Raw genomic sequence first — 17,340 nt, 5'->3', positions numbered from 1 at the left:
CCATTCTAGATACGAATTTTCTGTAACCTGCTTTTTACTGCAACACTGGTTAAATACAGATTATGGTGTTATTTCAGGGATTTTATTAAATCCTCAAATGTAAAATCCTCAAATATTCCCCAAACAGTAGTTACAGTTAACTACTAATAACTGCATGGAAAGATGGAACAATACACACAATTTATTCAGAATATATTTTAAAAGGAGTTTCTAACAGTAGCAAGTAACGCCAAGAAAAACTACCTGCTTTCTTCTTTGCTTAGAAGACAATGCATATAAAACTGAAGCAGTGGCTTTTACTGAAGATTAAAGTATACGCTCTCCTTAAAACTGGGAAAATGCAACCTTATAAACTTCTGAACATGCTTTGTGAAACTGCTGATCTCTCTCAGCAAGCATTACTATACATTTAAATTGTTCTATAAATATATAATTTATTTATATGACCATTTTGGGTTGCAGTAGTGATGTTCATTACGCAGAGTGGCCAGATAGAGAAAAATGACCAGCATATGAGAAATGCAAAGAGAATGCAAACTTCCAAATATACTCAAAGTATAGAATTTCATGAGTCTATTAGGGATGCAGCAGATCAAATGAATATTGAAACAAGGTCACAATAAGTTAATAAAATAAATGACATTTTTACAAAGACGAAAAAAATAAAATAACACTGCAAAACAAAGTAGTGAAGTGAAATGCTTGAGTATGCACAAGTGACTAATTGATGCCTGCTTACACCCCCCCCAAAAAAAAAAACACACACTTGAAATTTGGCTCTTTGCTTTGATTAGGATTGAACAACAAAAGTGGTCATCTTGGTTCTTTGCTCAACTGGAAGAGACATCATAGCACTCTCAAATTCCTGGGAGTATTGTTGGCCAACATCTCTGAGCAACATGACAAGGGTGTTCTGGGTGTCTACAAAACAAAACATGCAGTACATAAATTAAAGCATGTCTGTTGGATGCACAAACAATAATAAAGCACTCTCAAGAAACCCAGCATCCTCACCTGCATCAATATCCTTTGTTCCCATTACTTGTGCTGTAACACACATGATTGGCTTCATATAGCTAACAACCTACAGTAATAAAATCACACAAGAGATCATGATATTGAAACACAGTGGTGAACCATTACTATAAAAGCTGGGACTTCAGTTCAGCCAAAACTTAGCCAGACAGGGAGCAAAGGATTTTGCAAGGAATTAGCAGCAGGCAACTCTGTTGTGCATAGTTGATGTTAATTTTAAAAGTAACCAAGTAAATTACACAGAGAAATGAATACCAAAGTATTCAGAGAGTAACCAGTGAGTTACTCTAATAATAACAAAGTCTCTGCGTGATGATGCAGAGGAGGCAAAGAGTTGATCTGTCAGCATTTATTCTGGAAAACAATGATTGGGCCATCAACACAAGGACAGGGGAAAGAATTCTGGCATCCCTACAACATAATACACCAATTAGCTCCCACTCAGATAAACACTCAATATTACACATAGAATTTTACAATGCTAATTTACATCTTTGATCTAATACAAGTATAGTGTGTCAAAAACATTCTTGCATCAAAAAATAAAATCATCATAATACACGTGTGTGTGTGTGGGGGGGGGGGTTTAAAAATCTCTCACACACACACATACATTAATGCCCCATCAGAAACAATAATGGAACCATTAACAGAACCCAACAAATTAACATTACAACAGAGGAATTTGGGGACGTTCTCCCAAAATAAATAAATAAAAATAATAATAATTATTATTATTATTATTATTATTAAATGACAACATTGCTACATGCGCATGGAGTCTGGAGACAGGAATCCTAGCTTCACGGTCATTAGCCTGTGCTACTTGCTCTTGATAGCCCTGACTTGACTGCTTTCTTAGCATTTGTTAACACCACTGATTAACGCTACACTGCCTGGAAGGTTACATCACTGAAGCGCTGATGGCACCACCTCATGGTTAAGCTCACATTAGCCTTCGAGAAGGCTTAGGGCAATAACTTTTTGGTCCCTCCCACTATAAATCAAAACCTGATTAATCCATCTGTCACTTCCTCCATAAACATACACTGCCATTGCCTTCTGTCCTGGCAATGAAGTCCTCACCAATGTGTGAGCCAGCTCTAAACCCTTCTCCAAAAAAAAAAAAAAAAAACCTCATCGGATAACCATTTTAATGTTTTCAGGATAGTAACCCTTTCATTTCTGAAGCAAATTTTATAGAAAATAAAGCCAAATTAGAAGAGAATAATTATAATGAAACGATGAAAGAAATTGAATACAACATTTGAAATGCTGGTATGTTTGGACCTTCTCTGAGGGCCTAGATTAGAAGGCCCCGACAGTTCCCCTCTGCTGAAACAGCACTACAGGAGAAAATAGGCTCATAGGCTAGAACACTGAAGAGGCCATTACCAGTGCTGGATTATGGGAGTAGAGAAAAGCCAGGCAATTGTAGACAGTCTTATTCTCCTCAAGGTCTTCCTTCAGAGGGAGACGATCCACAAGTGCAGGAAGCACCTAGAGAATGGAGGAGTAATTTCAACTCAAGATACAAATCTTCAGCAAGTTTCAGTAATCTGATTTCATTCCAAGAACCATCTTTGTAAACAAAAGCCACCATGTGTACTTTGAGCAGATCATTGCTTTTATCCTATTCATCTCCCATTCTTTTTGCATTAAAATGAGGTCACATTGTTGTGTTGTGATGTTTTATTTGCATTCGGCACAACAGCTATTTGAATGGCCAAAAGGCAAAATCAATCATCGCATGCAAAAATGGACATTTTGTTCAAGTTAAACAAGCCCATTTCAAACCCATTAGTACTAGAGTACCATGTTTCAAGAACTTCGGGGAAGATCAGATGGCATACAAGAGTGGATTTGCAAAGCAGTAAATCTAATTTATACAACAAATATGAGTATAATCAACAATATATTAAAATGGGGTGACGACAGATTGAGTTGAAGAATAATGTCAAGAGTTGGGTTTGGAATTGACCCCAAGGCTGACTACCAGCTGACATAGTATTATATTGTATTCCATTTTACAAAATGTGGGTAAATTGGTTTTAAAAAATTTACAAAAAGCGTTTTTGATTTAACAAAAGGAATCTTCAAGTTGGTTAAAAAAAAATGGAAGATACTGCAGTTTTTTGGTAAGATTTTCTTAATTTATTTCAAAAATATCATGAAAATCGAATTGTGAACCCAATATTGTGAATCTAGTTGTGAACTGGGTGAAATCAATACATATCTACTTTATAGACCCGCAACATTGATTCATTACGTAATATGATGCAAGCTAGCTGTACTCGAGCACATATGCTTCAAGCTAGATCCAGCAGTTAATTCTGCTGTATAGACCTCTTGCAGTCACGTGACCGGAATGTAAACAGCCGCCATCTTGTCGGTAAAAAACACAGCTGAATATTGCTGCACTCGTGCACAAAATGGATAAATTTCAACCGACGGACTACACGGCTCATTTTTCTAATGAACAGATAACTAGATACATGTCTAAAATAAACGACCTACAGATTAGTGACCCTTATCGATTACCGGACGTAGTTTTCACGACCATGTCAGTGGATATTGAACTGAACTATTTAAATAAAATATTAGAAAGCCCATATCCCACCTTTAAATGCACTGCAGACTTTTCCCTATATTATTTGTTTTGCTTCAACACACAAAAGGCAAATGCAATATAATGTACATCTTTAAAAGAGAACTGAAGGCAAATTTTTTATTGTCAAAATTCTCTCTCATTTTATTAAATATAGGAATGCATTTTTGACAGCTATTTTGTCACTGCTATAGCAAGTTATGAGTATTTGAAATATGCTATGTAATACATCAGTCCATATGTCAAAGCAATGGCCAAAAACAAGATTCATAGGACTTACAGCGGAAGTCAAAGTGACCAACATCTGCCAACGTTGTCAAAAGATGCACGCGCCCTCTTTCGAATACTGATGTAATCAAGACGGAAGTTTTGTTTGTTTTGATAGCAAATCAGGAAACTTTGAAAAAAAGTATGCAGGAATCATCATTTAAACTAGTTTTTGTGCAATATTTAGTTTGGAAAACAGTTTTGAAAATGGCGGCACTGACACCTGGCTGACACTTCACATTTTGAAGTCTTGCACAATTCTTGTGAAGACCACATGGATAAGTGACACCCGCCATGGATCAAACAAACTAAATTCAACATGGCTAAAAACCAAATAGGCCGATAAGTATAATATTTAATTGCAATTAGTTGCCAATACAATTCATGATATAAGGTTACTAAAACCAAAAACGTAATTGAATAAGACATTAATTAAGAAATAACGCAAGTTTAAAGGGGAAGTCATTTTTAATGTGCATGGCATCACAAAGAACCAAGATGGTTTTTTTTGTTTGTTTTTTAATCTGGCCAACATGCCATACTCCAATACCTGCTCTAGTGGCACTCCCTCGGTATGGCTCATGATCATCCGGCAAAGTGCAGCACACAGATTATCAATCACTCTCCTGTCAGACTCTCTGACCAGCAGGTTAGAGAAGAGAGACAGCATCATTGGGTAATCGCTGCATGAAAATGCTGAGGAAAACCAGTAACAGAACCAAAACTGATTTTTCAAATGTAAAAAATATATACCGTACATGATCAAGGATACGAGGAGATAATTGGTCCAGCAGCCTGTGCTAAAGCCCCCAAGCCAAACACACTGTTATTGCGCACCTCTGCATCACTGTCTTTAACACCACCCACGAGCAGAGGCAGCAACCGATTGGACAACTTTCCTGCAACAGCCCTTCCTCCAGACACACCAACCAGGGAGTGCAGTGTCTCACCAAGTGTGCCCACAGAGAAGGAACGGTCTGCTACAGTGCAGGAAGACTTCTGCAATGCCAGAGGAAGAGAGTTATGCTCTAAAGAATGCAGATTACTGGTGAACTTTTTCATAAAGGAAAAGGAAGGCAAGACTCACAGCTTTGTTCATAATGAGGGGCAGTAGGTCATTGAGGTGAGAATAAAAGGTTTCTGCTGGTACAGCTGAAGCCAGGACAGGAATTCCCTCCCCAGCAAACTCCTGCAGCATAGCATCATACTCTGCCTAATACACACAATTAAAACCTCAGATATCTCTGACCTCAAAGCAACTGGGCAATCCTGATTTACAGTGGTGCTTGAAAGTTTGTGAACCCTTTAGAATTTTCTACATTTCTGCATAATTATGATCTAAAACAATCAGATTTTCACACAAGTCCTAAAAGTAGATAATGAGAACCCAGTTGAGACAAAAATATTATACTTGGTCATTTATTTATTGAGGAAAATGATGCAATATTATACATCTGTGAGTGGCAAAAGTATGTGAATATTTGCTTTCAGTATCTGGTGTAATCCCCCTTGTGCAGCAATAACTGCAACTAAACGTTTCCAGTAACTGTTGATCAGTCCTGCACACCGGCTTGGAGGAATTTTAGCCCATTCCTCCGTACAGAACAGCTTCAACTCTGGGATGTTGGTGGGTTTCCTCACATGAACTGCTCGCTTCAGGTCCTTCCACAACATTTCAATTGGATTAAGGTCAGGACTTTGACTTGGCCATTCCAAAACATTAACTTTATTCTTCTTTAACCATTCTTTGGTAGAATGACTTGTGCGCTTAGGGCCATTGTCTTGCTGCATGACCCACCTTCTCTTGAGGTCCAGTTCATGGACAGATGTCCTGACATTTTCCTTTAGAATTCGCTGGTATAATTCATTGTTCCATCAATGATGGCAAGCTGTCCTAGCCCAGACGCAGCAAAAACAGGCCCAAACCATGATATTACCACCACCATGTTTCACAGATGGGATAAGGTTCTTATGCTGGAATGCAATGTTTTCCTTTCTCCGAACATAACGCTTCTCATTTAAACCAAAAAGTTCTATTTTGGTCTCATCCCTCCACAAAATATTTGTCCAATAGCCTTCTGGCTTGTCCACGTGATCTTTAGCAAACTGCAGACAAGCAGCAATGTTCTTTTTGGAGAGCAATGGCTTTCTCCTTGCAACCCTGCCATACACACCATTGTTGTTCAATGTTCTCCTGATGGTGGCTAATGTTAATGAGTCCAATGTGAGCGAGGCCTTCAGTTGCTTAGAATGTATCCTGGGGTCATTTGTGACCTCACCGACTATTACATGCCTTGCTCTTGGAGTGATCTTTGTTGATTGACCACTCCTGGGGAGGGTAACAATGGTCTTGAATTTCCTCCATTTGTACACAATCTGTCTGACTGTGGATTGGTGGAGTCCTAACTTTTTAGAGATGGTTTTGTAACCTTTTCCAGCCTGATGAGCATCAACAACGCTTTTTCTGAGGTCCTCTGAAATCTCCTTTGTTCGTGCCATGATACACTTCCACAAACATGTGTTGTGAAGATCAGACTTTGATAGATCCCTGTTCTTTAAATAAAACAGGGTGCCTACTCACACCTGATTGTCATCCCATTGATTGAAAATACCTGCCTAATTTCACTTTCAAATTAACTGCCAATCTTAGATGTTCACATACTTTTGGCACTCACAGATATGTAATATTGGATCATTTTCCTCAATAAATGAACAACGAAGTAAAATATTTTTGCCTCATTTGTTTAACTGGGTTCTCTTTATCTACTTTTAGGACTTGTGTGAAAATTTGATGTTTTAGGTCATATTTATGCAGAAATCTAGAAAATTCTAAAGGGTTCACAAACTTTCAAGCACCACTATACTGCTAACATATAGATATGTTGAGTGGTGCAAGAGTCTAATAGAAAGCAAATAAGAACCTGTTCTTCATCATCTCCCTCATCCCCTCCACCATCTTGACAAACAGTCTGTGAAAAACAAGGAGGCTGACTGATGAAATAAATGCATTGCATTAAACACATTTACAAATCTAAAATATATGTGAATGATTAAGTAACCAACTACACCTCAGACCTTATATGGACTTCCTTAGGACAAATATTTTACAACATAATTCAAACAGCTATTCAAATAATTAGGCTCATTATTAAAATATGACAAAAGGTTTACATACACTGTTAGTATTTAATGCCATTGCCAAATTTGTATCTGATCCTCAGGGTCGCCTTCCAGAAGCACCTCACAAATTTTTCCCAGGATTTTTGGTCATTCTTCTTGACAGAACTGTTGACAGGTGGGTTTGTGGGCCTCCTTGTTCAAGCAGTTTGATTCATTTTATTCAGTCCACCAATTTTCTATGGGATTCAATTCATGGCTTTTTGATAGCCACTCCAATACTTTGTTACAACCCCAATTCCAAAAAAGTTGGGACAAAGTACAAATTGTAAATAAAAACAGAATGCAATAATTTACAAATCTCAAAAACTGATACTGTATTCACAATAGAACATAGACAACATATCACATGTCGAAAGTGAGACATTTTGAAATTTCATGTCAGCAACACATCTCAAAAAAGTTGGGACAGGGGCAATAAGAAGCTGGAAAAATTAAAGGTACAAAAAAGGAACAGCTGGAGGACCAAATTGCAACTCATTAGGTCAATTGGCAATAGGTCATTAACATGACTGGGTATAAAAAGAGCATCTTGGAGTGGCAGCGGCTCTCAGAAGTAAAGATGGGAAGAGGATCACCAATCCCCCTAATTCTGCACCGACAAATAGTGGAGCAATATCAGAAAGGAGTTCGACAGTGTAAAATTCCAAAGAGTTTGAACATCTCATCATCTACAGTGCACATCATCATCAAAAGATTCAGAGAATCTGGAAGAATCTCTGTGCGTAAGGGTCAAGGCCGGAAAATCATACTGGGTGCCCGTGATCTTCGGGCCCTTAGACGGCACTGCATCACATACAGGCATGCTTCTGTATTGGAAATCACAAAATGGGCTCAGGAATATTTCCAGAGAACATTATCTGTGAACACAATTCACCGTGCCATCCGCCGTCGCCAGCTAAAACTCTATAGTTCAAAGAAGAAGCCGTATCTAAACATGATCCAGAAGCGCAGACATCTTCTCTGGGCCGAGGCTCATTTAAAATGGACTGTGGCAAAGTGGAAAACTGTTCTGTGGTCAGACAAATCAAAATTTGAAGTTCTTTCTGGAAATCAGGGACGCTGTGTCATTCGGACTAAAGAGGAGAAGGACAACCCAAGTTATCAGCGCTCAGTTCATAAGCCTGCATCTCTGATGGTATGGGGTTGCATTAGTGCGTGTGGCATGGGCAGCTTACACATCTGGAAAGACACCATCAATGCTGAAAGGTATATCCAGGTTCTAGAGCAACATATGCTCCCATCCAGACGACGTCTCTTTCAGGGAAGACCTTGCATTTTCCAACATGACAATGCCAAACCACATACTGCATCAATTACAGCATCATGGCTGCGTAGAAGAAGGGTCCGGGTACTGAACTGGCCAGCCTGCAGTCCAGATCTTTCACCCATAGAAAACATTTGGCGCATCATAAAACGGAAGATACGACAAAAAAGACCTAAGACAGTTGAGCAACTAGAATCCTACATTAGACAAGAATGGGTTAACATTCCTATCCCTAAATTTGAGCAACTTGTCTCCTCAGTCCCCAGACGTTTAGACTGTTGTAAAGAGAAAAGGGGATGTCTCACAGTGGTAAACATGGCCTTGTCCCAACTTTGAGATGTGTTGTTGGCATGAAATTTAAAATCACCTAATTTTTCTCTTTAAATGATACATTTTCTCAGTTTAAACATTTCATATGTCATCTATGTTCTATTCTGAATAAAATATGGAATTTTGAAACTTCCAAATCATTGCATTCCGTTTTTATTTACAATTTGTACTTTGTCCCAACTTTTTTGGAATCGGGGTTGTATATGTAAACCATTTTGTTAGAACTTTGAGAGGTATGCTTCAGATCATGGTCCTGCTGAAAGATGCGGTTGCATGGATTAAAGCAAAAAAAAAAAAAAGCTCCATGTCATTGGCCCCTACCATGTCATCGATGCGTCAAATTTTAAACGCCGTGTTGTCCATTATCCTCTAGGCCCCTACTTATAGTACATTTACATAATTTTAACAATGACTAAAGCTAAGGCAAGACTTGACCATTGTCATTACTGGCTATTCATGATGAAACATCAGGTTTTCAGCGCAAAGTGCAAATTTATTTCAACAATACTTTAGTAATGCACAGCAGTGGTTAAGAGAAAAGTGCAAGTGCAGTCGAACTTGAACCATGCTTTCAAAAGGGTGGAACAGAAAGAAAAATAAGAAAATCTGTTGAAATAAAGCCAGGAAACAAGAAAAGTAAAGTGAAAGTTCACTTTTTCTGCTTCTTCGCAGTGAAGCCAAAAGCATCTAGTTTGGCAACACCTGATGCCTGTTTTTGTTTCTTTTTCCTTGGCACAGCAGCAGGAGCTTGCCATTATTGCCCATTTCATTTTGCCAAGCCCATCTCCACTTATTCTTTACCGTTTTGTCAATGTCTGACACATCTGTGCCTTCATTTAAAAGAAGCGCGTCCATGCTGGCAAAACCGAAAGTAATTTGACGCGCTCTAGTGATGGAAATCGAAGGGCCTATGTCCGGTGAAATATGGCCTTATACGCATGTACTTGAGTCGAGGGGGGGATGTGGGGGGAGGCATCCCCCTTCTGAAATAAAAATCTCAAATCATTCCCCTTATAAAACGGCCATCCCCCCATCACATCCCTTGGGCCATTTTACCAATTAGCCTACTATTATTTTAACAAATATTCCTACTATTTCAACATTAGAGGCTTTGCGCAGTGATAGCCTACATGTAGCCGGATAAAAAAGACGCATATTTATTTATTCGGTTGCACCTCTCATTCACACCTATACGGAGGTTTCAGTCACTGAAATCAGCTACTTTTGCAAACTCGGGGCAGAGTGGAGATTTCTGAAAACTCCATCTTCAGACACTTGTGTAAATCGGGAAAACGAAGCAACAGTGGGCGAGAAGGCACGCGTGAATATAATGAGTTATAGGTGTGAATCTTTCACCGAATGCCAATTGTCCCGGTTCTTCATGAAATCGCACGTGCACGCACAAATTCATTAGGTTAACTTTCAAATAACTGTTCTTCTGCACTTGCAACACCGGAGCCACTTTCCTGAATTTTGAGCTTTGGAGTATTTGCTTCTTTATCTATTTAATCAATGAATTTGTCACATACATTAAATTACTAATGTAAAACATTAGTAGCCTATTTAAGCAATAGCTGTTTTCTCCACTGTTTTCCGACCTTTTGTGCTTAGTGAATGAGACACTTCATTACACTCCACTGACCGACTTCCAATTCCGGACTTTTTTGAAAATGTAAAATATAGGCCTACGAGATGTTTTTTGGGACTTAATTTGCGTTGGTCCTTCACTATTAATTTTTGAGACTGACGAGGCACTAAATACTGTGGAATTATTTTCTCCTTACTATGAAGTTTGGCATCTTAAACAAGTGTCGGGAAATCTTGCAGCCCGACTCTGCAGCCTCCAATGTTTAAGCGAACTGCTGAAACCATAATGTTTAAAGATTAAATCGTAGGCTAATCAAACCAAAGAAAAAAAAAATAGCCTTTCCAGAACATTGTCTGCCGAAGCCTGTTTAACCTACAAAAGGCTTAATAGCATAGATCTTGCTGCGGCTTCAACAGGGCTGTTTAGGTTTTTCACCTGATCGCCTTTCAATAGGCAATTATCATTATTACTACTACTACTACTACTACAATAGGCCTAGTATTAGTAGTAGGCAAGTAGTTGCCTAGTAGTAGGACAGCCAGATTGTTTCATCAGTGGAGCCGCCGTTAAAAGGAAACTGATGCGGAGCGCCGCGGCTCGCCTCGGGGTGAATTGCGTCCCGAGGCGCAGGGCTGGCCCGCCCTGGCAGCACTGGTTCATTGGGGAGAGGGCAGAGGTCGCTGGCTGCCAAGTTTGGAGAGGCTGGGACCTCCCCTGGCCGAGTTACGACCATGCAAAGTTGGGCTGGAGCCGCCGATAGAAATGAAACTCAAGCCGAGCACCGCGGCTCGCTGCCTACGCCGAGCCTCCCCGGGACTAGACAGTAGTGTAGGCTGTATTTATTTATTTAGGCCTATCTAGCGCAACAACTTATTCCTTTACATATACTCAAACATAGCACAAGAAAGGGTTCAACAACAGGCAATCACAGCAGCTTGGTGAAGTTCTAAATCACATCGGTGTCAGACCTATGGGCCTACCCCCCCCTTCCCTTTTTTTTCCTCGGATCTGCATCACTCTCATTATTGACCTTTAGCACTCCCAGTTGACGGAAATCCGTCGTAGCGACAGAAAACTTTAATCCATGCAGTTGTGATCACGTTTTAGCTTTCTTGCTCATATCTTGTGGTGCTGCATCAGTATTTCTAGATAATCTTCCTTCCTCATGACTTCTTCCCTATTTTCTGAAGTTCCCCAGTCCCTTTCTCAGCAAAACATCCTCACAACATAATACTGCCACCCTCATGCTTCACAGTTGGGATGGTGTTCTTTGGGCTAAAAGCCTCACACATTTTCATCCATACATAGTGGTGGTTATAATGGACAAACAGTTCAATTTTTTTGTTTCTTCTGACCAGTGAATACACCTTCAAAAGGAGGGCTTCTACCTTGCACAACAGCCTTTCAGGCCATGGTGATATAGAAATCTTAATTGGGGATGTACAGTTACCTGATATTTCCAGCTCATCAGTTCCTTTGTTGTCCTGAATCTTTTAGAACAAGGTTCATTAATCCCTGGGAGTTAATCTGTGCCTCCTTCCTGAAAAGATGCTGTCTCTATTCAACAAAAGTCTATTGTTTGTACAGGCCCACAATTTTTTTTTTGAGGTCTTGGCTGAGTTTTCCCCCATGGTATCAAGGATAAAAAGGCCTTTAAATACAGGTCATGTCCACTACTAATTAACTCAATTATGGCAATTGGCCAATCAGAAGCATCTAAAAGCCATTATTAATTTCTGGAATCTTCCAGACTATTTGAAGGAAATGGTCAACTTTGTGGGCGGCACGGTGGTGTAGTGGTTAGCGCTGTCGCCTCACAGCAAGAAGGTCCTGGGTTCGAGCCCCGGGGCCGGCGAGGGCCTTTCTGTGTGGAGTTTGCACGTTCTCCCCGTGTCCGCGTGGGTTTCCTCCGGGTGCTCCGGTTTCCCCCACAGTCCAAAGACATGCAGGTTAGGTTAACTGGTGACTCTAAATTGACCGTAGGTGTGAATGTGAGTGTGAATGGTTGTCTGTCTCTATGTGTCAGCCCTGTGATGACCTGGCGACTTGTCCAGGGTGTACCCCGCCTTTCGCCCGTAGTCAGCTGGGATAGGCTCCAGCTTGCCTGCGACCCTGTAGAAGGATAAAGCGGCTAGAGATAATGAGATGAGATGGTCAACTTTGTGATGGTCATTTGCTCAGGTATCAATAGTCAGTAATGGCACAGGCACGTATCTGAGTAGTGTAACGCAGGCAAAAAAAAAAAAAAAGTTAGTCAGAGGATTAGTCAGTCAGAATGTGGGATTTTAAACATCTGAATATTTGTGAAAATACAAATATTGTACACTGAATTTCTTTGAATAAAGAAATGCCACTTTTTTTTTAAATCCGATTTCAAGTGCCCCCCTAAATGCAAAAAAAACCCAAAAACCTTCTAATCAAAATCAGAGGATACTGACTTAATTGCAAAATAGGAAAATAAAACATTAGATAAGTTCATAAGGCAAACTGGTTATTCTTACCTTCTTCTTCAGAACATCTTGAATGGCATGGCTGACCTCAGCCAATCTATGTGGTGTCTGCAATGCCTCCCACTTGCATGATTTGATGACGCCGTTCATGGCCTCCAAAACTCCCATGACTACTTGTCGCTCACGCTCATGCTTTACTGCTTCCAGGAAGCAAGGCATCACTACGTCAAGCAGTTTATGTAATGCTACAAAAAAAAAAAAAAAAAACATTTCCATCAGTCAGAAGGTTGATTCAAAGGAAGAAATGAAGGGCAGATTCAAATAAAGAGCAATTAAAAGGGGCAGGAGGTGTAAATAACAGTGCTGAAAAGAGTAAGATGAGAGAGGGATATGAACTGAGGTATACCCTGATGATTAGCTTCAGTAGGATTTTCCTGCCACACTTTATGCTGAGCTCGACAGAACTGGCCCAGCGCACCAAAGGCTGATCTCCTCACATTCTCATGTGGAAACTGAGACACACACACACACACCATTTACTTGGGCCACATTATGAAACAGCCACTAGGTACACACACAATGCTACAGTGATAAACAATTTAATAGAAAAGCTGTACTTTAAAATGTCATTGACACGAGTGCCACAAGTTATACACATTAATGCAGAGTGGTTTGAGGAACATTCTGTCAGCAACTTACATCACAGAGACCATAGACCTGCTCAAAGCTTGACTCCAGGAAGGGCTGAAACTCAGCACTGAGAAAGAATTTTAATGCAAGGATGTGCACAGAAACCATGTAAATTATCACATTCATAACATCCAAATCATCTGATGCTGTTTTTACAGAAAGAACAATGTTTAAATGCACATTTATGCTACCTTCAAATAATATGCATGCTTCTCTATGTTTAAAGGAAAGCAAAACGAAGTGAATCATGTAAAATCTAAAATTTTTTACCCAGTGTTAAAGGCAATTTCCCCTAGGGCATCACAAGCATCCTCCTTCTCATCGATATAAGCATTTTCCACGCTGAAGCTACAGATAAGGAAAGCTTTTAAAATGAGTGTGCTGTCAATATATATATACCCAATATAAGAGAAAGAGAGGGCAAAGACAGAAGAGAAACACACCCAACAACATCCTCATCCACCTCATTCTCTCCAATTTCCTCCAATACAGCATCACCACCACTATCCTCCTCCTCCTCCTCCAAGAGAACAAACTGCTTGTCCTCCTCTAGATGAGTCTGTGAGGAGAGAAACATGTTATGGTATGTCATGTATTGGGAAGTAATTGCTACATGTACAGGTGTCCGTTTTCCCCTTTTTCTTCTCATGCATGTATGTCAATAGTGTTTACGATACCTTTCACACACTCAATGTAGCATTCTGGCTTTGTTTGTATGTACGTCTCTCACTCACTCTTTCTTTTTAAGCTTTATTCATTCATGTTTATGAGTTGCATTTGCTTTGCCAACAAGTTAGAGTTTTAGACTGGGACCCATCCTGATATTGCTTCCAAAACCGTACTAGCTGATATTTTTGCTTGAGTCCCAAGTTTTAGGTCTGGTGGTCCAGCAAGGAAGTCGAGAAAGACAAACAAAATTACTATACAACACTACAGACTACATGTTATTTGCCATTAATTAAAAAGAGATACCCAGGGTATCATTAACAAATGTTAATGATGCCCTGGGAAATGCCATCACTGAGATTCTTATGCATTTCAAAATACCACCAGAATGGGTGGCAAACCCATTCTGTTTCAGTTAATTGTGGATTTTTTGAGTGTTCATGTTTACCTTTGTTTCTTTTGTGCTAAAGCCACTATTATTTATCTCAAAACTAGTTAGTCCTCCATAAATGAATGGATAGTTCAGAAGGTGTCATTTTCTGCTACTGGATCACATTTTTGTAGCTAAACCTAAATATTTTGACAGTTCAGAACCTTTTCCACAAAAATGTACATTTAATGAAAGCCCATCAGACTGGCATAATGGATACAGCAATTGTGTAGAAGTTAACCAAATAGTTAACTTGGCCATATGGAAGGAGTATACTAACCGTCACACCCTCTGTAGATTTTAGGGATAAGAGCATCAATGTGGTGATAGCAGCAAGATGAGGATCAATACTTTCTGGACTGATTGTGGACACAGCCGAGAACAAGCTATACCTGAACATACGGATACAATACCACAAATTTAATTACTCAAGAAGTAAAATATTCAACCACAAATTTCATGGTGAACAAAATTCTCTACACCTAGAGATTAAGTCAAGTTTATTTGTATAGCGCTTTTAACAAACATTGTCGCAAAGCAGCTTCACAGAATTTGAACGATTTAAAACATGAGCTAATTTTATCCTTAACCTATCCCCAATGAGCAAGCCTGTGGCGACGGTGTGGCGAAATTGCACCTGAGAAATACTGTACTAAAAAGCATAGCAGTGGTAGCATCATGTTTAGCTGCCAGTGGAACTGGTGCATTACACAAAGTGGATACAATAACAAAGGAAGAGGAGTAGCTCAAAATGCTTCAGCTACACAGTTGAAATTTGCATACAACTGGGTGTTGGGTGTTCCAACAGGACAATGACCCCAAACGCACATCAATTAGAGATGAAAGTGGAGCAAAGAAAAAATTCTGAACTTTTGAAAGTCAAACTAAGATGGGGGGGGGGGGGGGTTTAGTTAGTTTTATATAACTAAAACTTATATAAAGTGATGCTGTCACATCTTATGCGCAATACTGCATTTATGTTTAGAAAATAATAATTCAACTGATATTAAATAGTTCACACTTTCATGAAATTGAATTGATTCAATATCAAAAGTTATTAAATCAGATATTGTAACAGTAAACTCATTCAGAACAGAAAAGATAAAATCAGCCACATTATCTTGTAAAATTGAGCTTATTCAACACAAAAATAATATTATCATGCCACTTTAAAGATTTAAAACTATTAATAATGCATCAAAACTTAACTGGTTTGAACTACCATCCATCCATCCATCCATCCATCCATCCATGTCTTTCAGTTCCTCCTTGGATGACATAGTTGAGACAGTTCGACAATTGAGCTGCCCTATGATGAGGTGTTTTACCAGGGTGCATAAGACCTTTCCCAGGCTGGCGATCAGACAGTGACCTCCCCTGGGGGTTTGGGGCACTGTCGTCATGAGATGTCTGACAGGCACGGTACCGGGTGAAGTTAGAGCACGGGCTTGAACCGTGGTGCAAGCATTGGATAGCATCATCAAGTTTTCAAATTGCTGTGAAAAACCGGAGTGATGCAAATACTCCCGGGATTCTCTGTCTGGGTTTACTCCCATAGGTCTGCCGCGTTCTGCAACACTAGGGGCGGCACCAAGAGCCACGCGGACGATCTTCGGCATGTGAGAGGCTAGATAGAGGGACCGCTTGGTGACAAGTTGGTCCTATATTCCGCATCGCATGCCGCTGGTATGGGGAGACCAGTCTGGGATGCCACGATGACGATCGGCAACCAGAAAGGTACTACTCCTCCAGGGACCTTGCCTGGAGGAGTAGTACCTTGGAGTTAACATCGTTTAGTCCTTGCCTTGGAGTTAACATAGTTTAGTCCATAACGACGAGTCCTCGGACATCGTAACCCATAATCTAGGCGCAGTGACGCTGTTTACCATCTCGGCTTCCCGTAACGCCCAAGGAGCGGCCATTCATGGAGTAGGGATAGCTATACTTTCGTCTTTCTTACCACTACTTTCTACTATCAGGAAGGTCTCGGAACAAATTATTATCGCCGTTTTCAAAGGCAATCCAAAGCTCAATGTTGTGTCATGCTACTCGCCTCATAACGTTTCCCCCGAAGAGGAAGTCACGCAGTTTTACCGCTCTTTGCATGAGGCAGTTGCCTCTATACCGGCGCATGCTTTCCTTGCGATTGGGGGCGACTTCAATGCCCATGTCATGGCACGACATTCATATCACAATCACGAGTGAAAATCGGAACGGGGAGCTATTGACCAAATTTGTTCGCGAGCACACAGTCTTATCACTGCTAACACTTGTTTCCAAAAGCCCAGGCGTAAACTCTGGACTCCTAGGTCCCCGAGAGGTGATCTCTCTCAAATCGACTTCATTCTATGTCGTAAGTGCTGGCGAAACAGCCTTAGAGACTCTCAAGCACACTCATCATCCAATCCTGTTGGCAGCGATCACAGAATTGTTACTGTGTCTACCAAATTGAGTGTCCGTTCAACCAGGCGCCCGCAAATGAAACAGCTCAACTGGTCTTCCTTGATTTCCGACCCAAATCTCGCCTCCTCCGTCGATGCTTTAATATCTGAAGAATTCCGAAGCCTTCCTGAAGAAGACCAATCTTATACGTCCTTCGTGGGAGTCTGTAATAAAGTGGGGTCGTCCCTTCTACCCAAAGAACATCCCGAAAAGTCACCACTTTCCGACTGCCCTGCGGTGGCAGAGGCGCACCATGTCACTATTAAAGCCAGCGTTCAGCTTACTCAAGCTGCCCAGGCTTCCCTTTGTTCTACGCATGTTATGCAGGAAGAATTAAGAATTCGAGCCATCCTCGACCGGTTCGACTCCAGTAACACCTTGACGGACACA

At 40.3% G+C, this 17,340-nt stretch overlaps 1 protein-coding gene across 1 annotated transcript in view; it reads right to left on the bottom strand.

Moving 5' to 3' along the window:
- Window positions 1–68: 68 nt before the first annotated feature.
- The window catches only part of ipo4 (importin 4), a 57,399-nt gene continuing 40,127 nt past the window's right edge, over window positions 69–17,340 (bottom strand). Inside the window, exons 18-30 of the mRNA XM_060921427.1 lie at window positions 14,789–14,900; window positions 13,856–13,971; window positions 13,683–13,760; window positions 13,422–13,479; window positions 13,129–13,234; window positions 12,774–12,967; window positions 6,832–6,879; window positions 4,998–5,123; window positions 4,683–4,909; window positions 4,461–4,593; window positions 2,431–2,535; window positions 1,015–1,084; window positions 69–921 (exon numbers count right to left, since the gene is read on the bottom strand). Coding sequence (XP_060777410.1) covers window positions 791–921; window positions 1,015–1,084; window positions 2,431–2,535; window positions 4,461–4,593; window positions 4,683–4,909; window positions 4,998–5,123; window positions 6,832–6,879; window positions 12,774–12,967; window positions 13,129–13,234; window positions 13,422–13,479; window positions 13,683–13,760; window positions 13,856–13,971; window positions 14,789–14,900 — 1,504 coding nt within the window. The 3' untranslated portion in view covers window positions 69–790. The remainder of the gene's footprint in view (window positions 922–1,014; window positions 1,085–2,430; window positions 2,536–4,460; window positions 4,594–4,682; window positions 4,910–4,997; window positions 5,124–6,831; window positions 6,880–12,773; window positions 12,968–13,128; window positions 13,235–13,421; window positions 13,480–13,682; window positions 13,761–13,855; window positions 13,972–14,788; window positions 14,901–17,340) is intronic.

This window comes from Neoarius graeffei, chromosome 5, assembly GCF_027579695.1.
Source record: "Neoarius graeffei isolate fNeoGra1 chromosome 5, fNeoGra1.pri, whole genome shotgun sequence".
In the NCBI taxonomy this organism is placed as follows: domain Eukaryota; kingdom Metazoa; phylum Chordata; class Actinopteri; order Siluriformes; family Ariidae; genus Neoarius; species Neoarius graeffei.
Note: the sequence above shows the minus strand (reverse complement) of the source record. Positions and strands in the feature narration are given on the sequence as shown.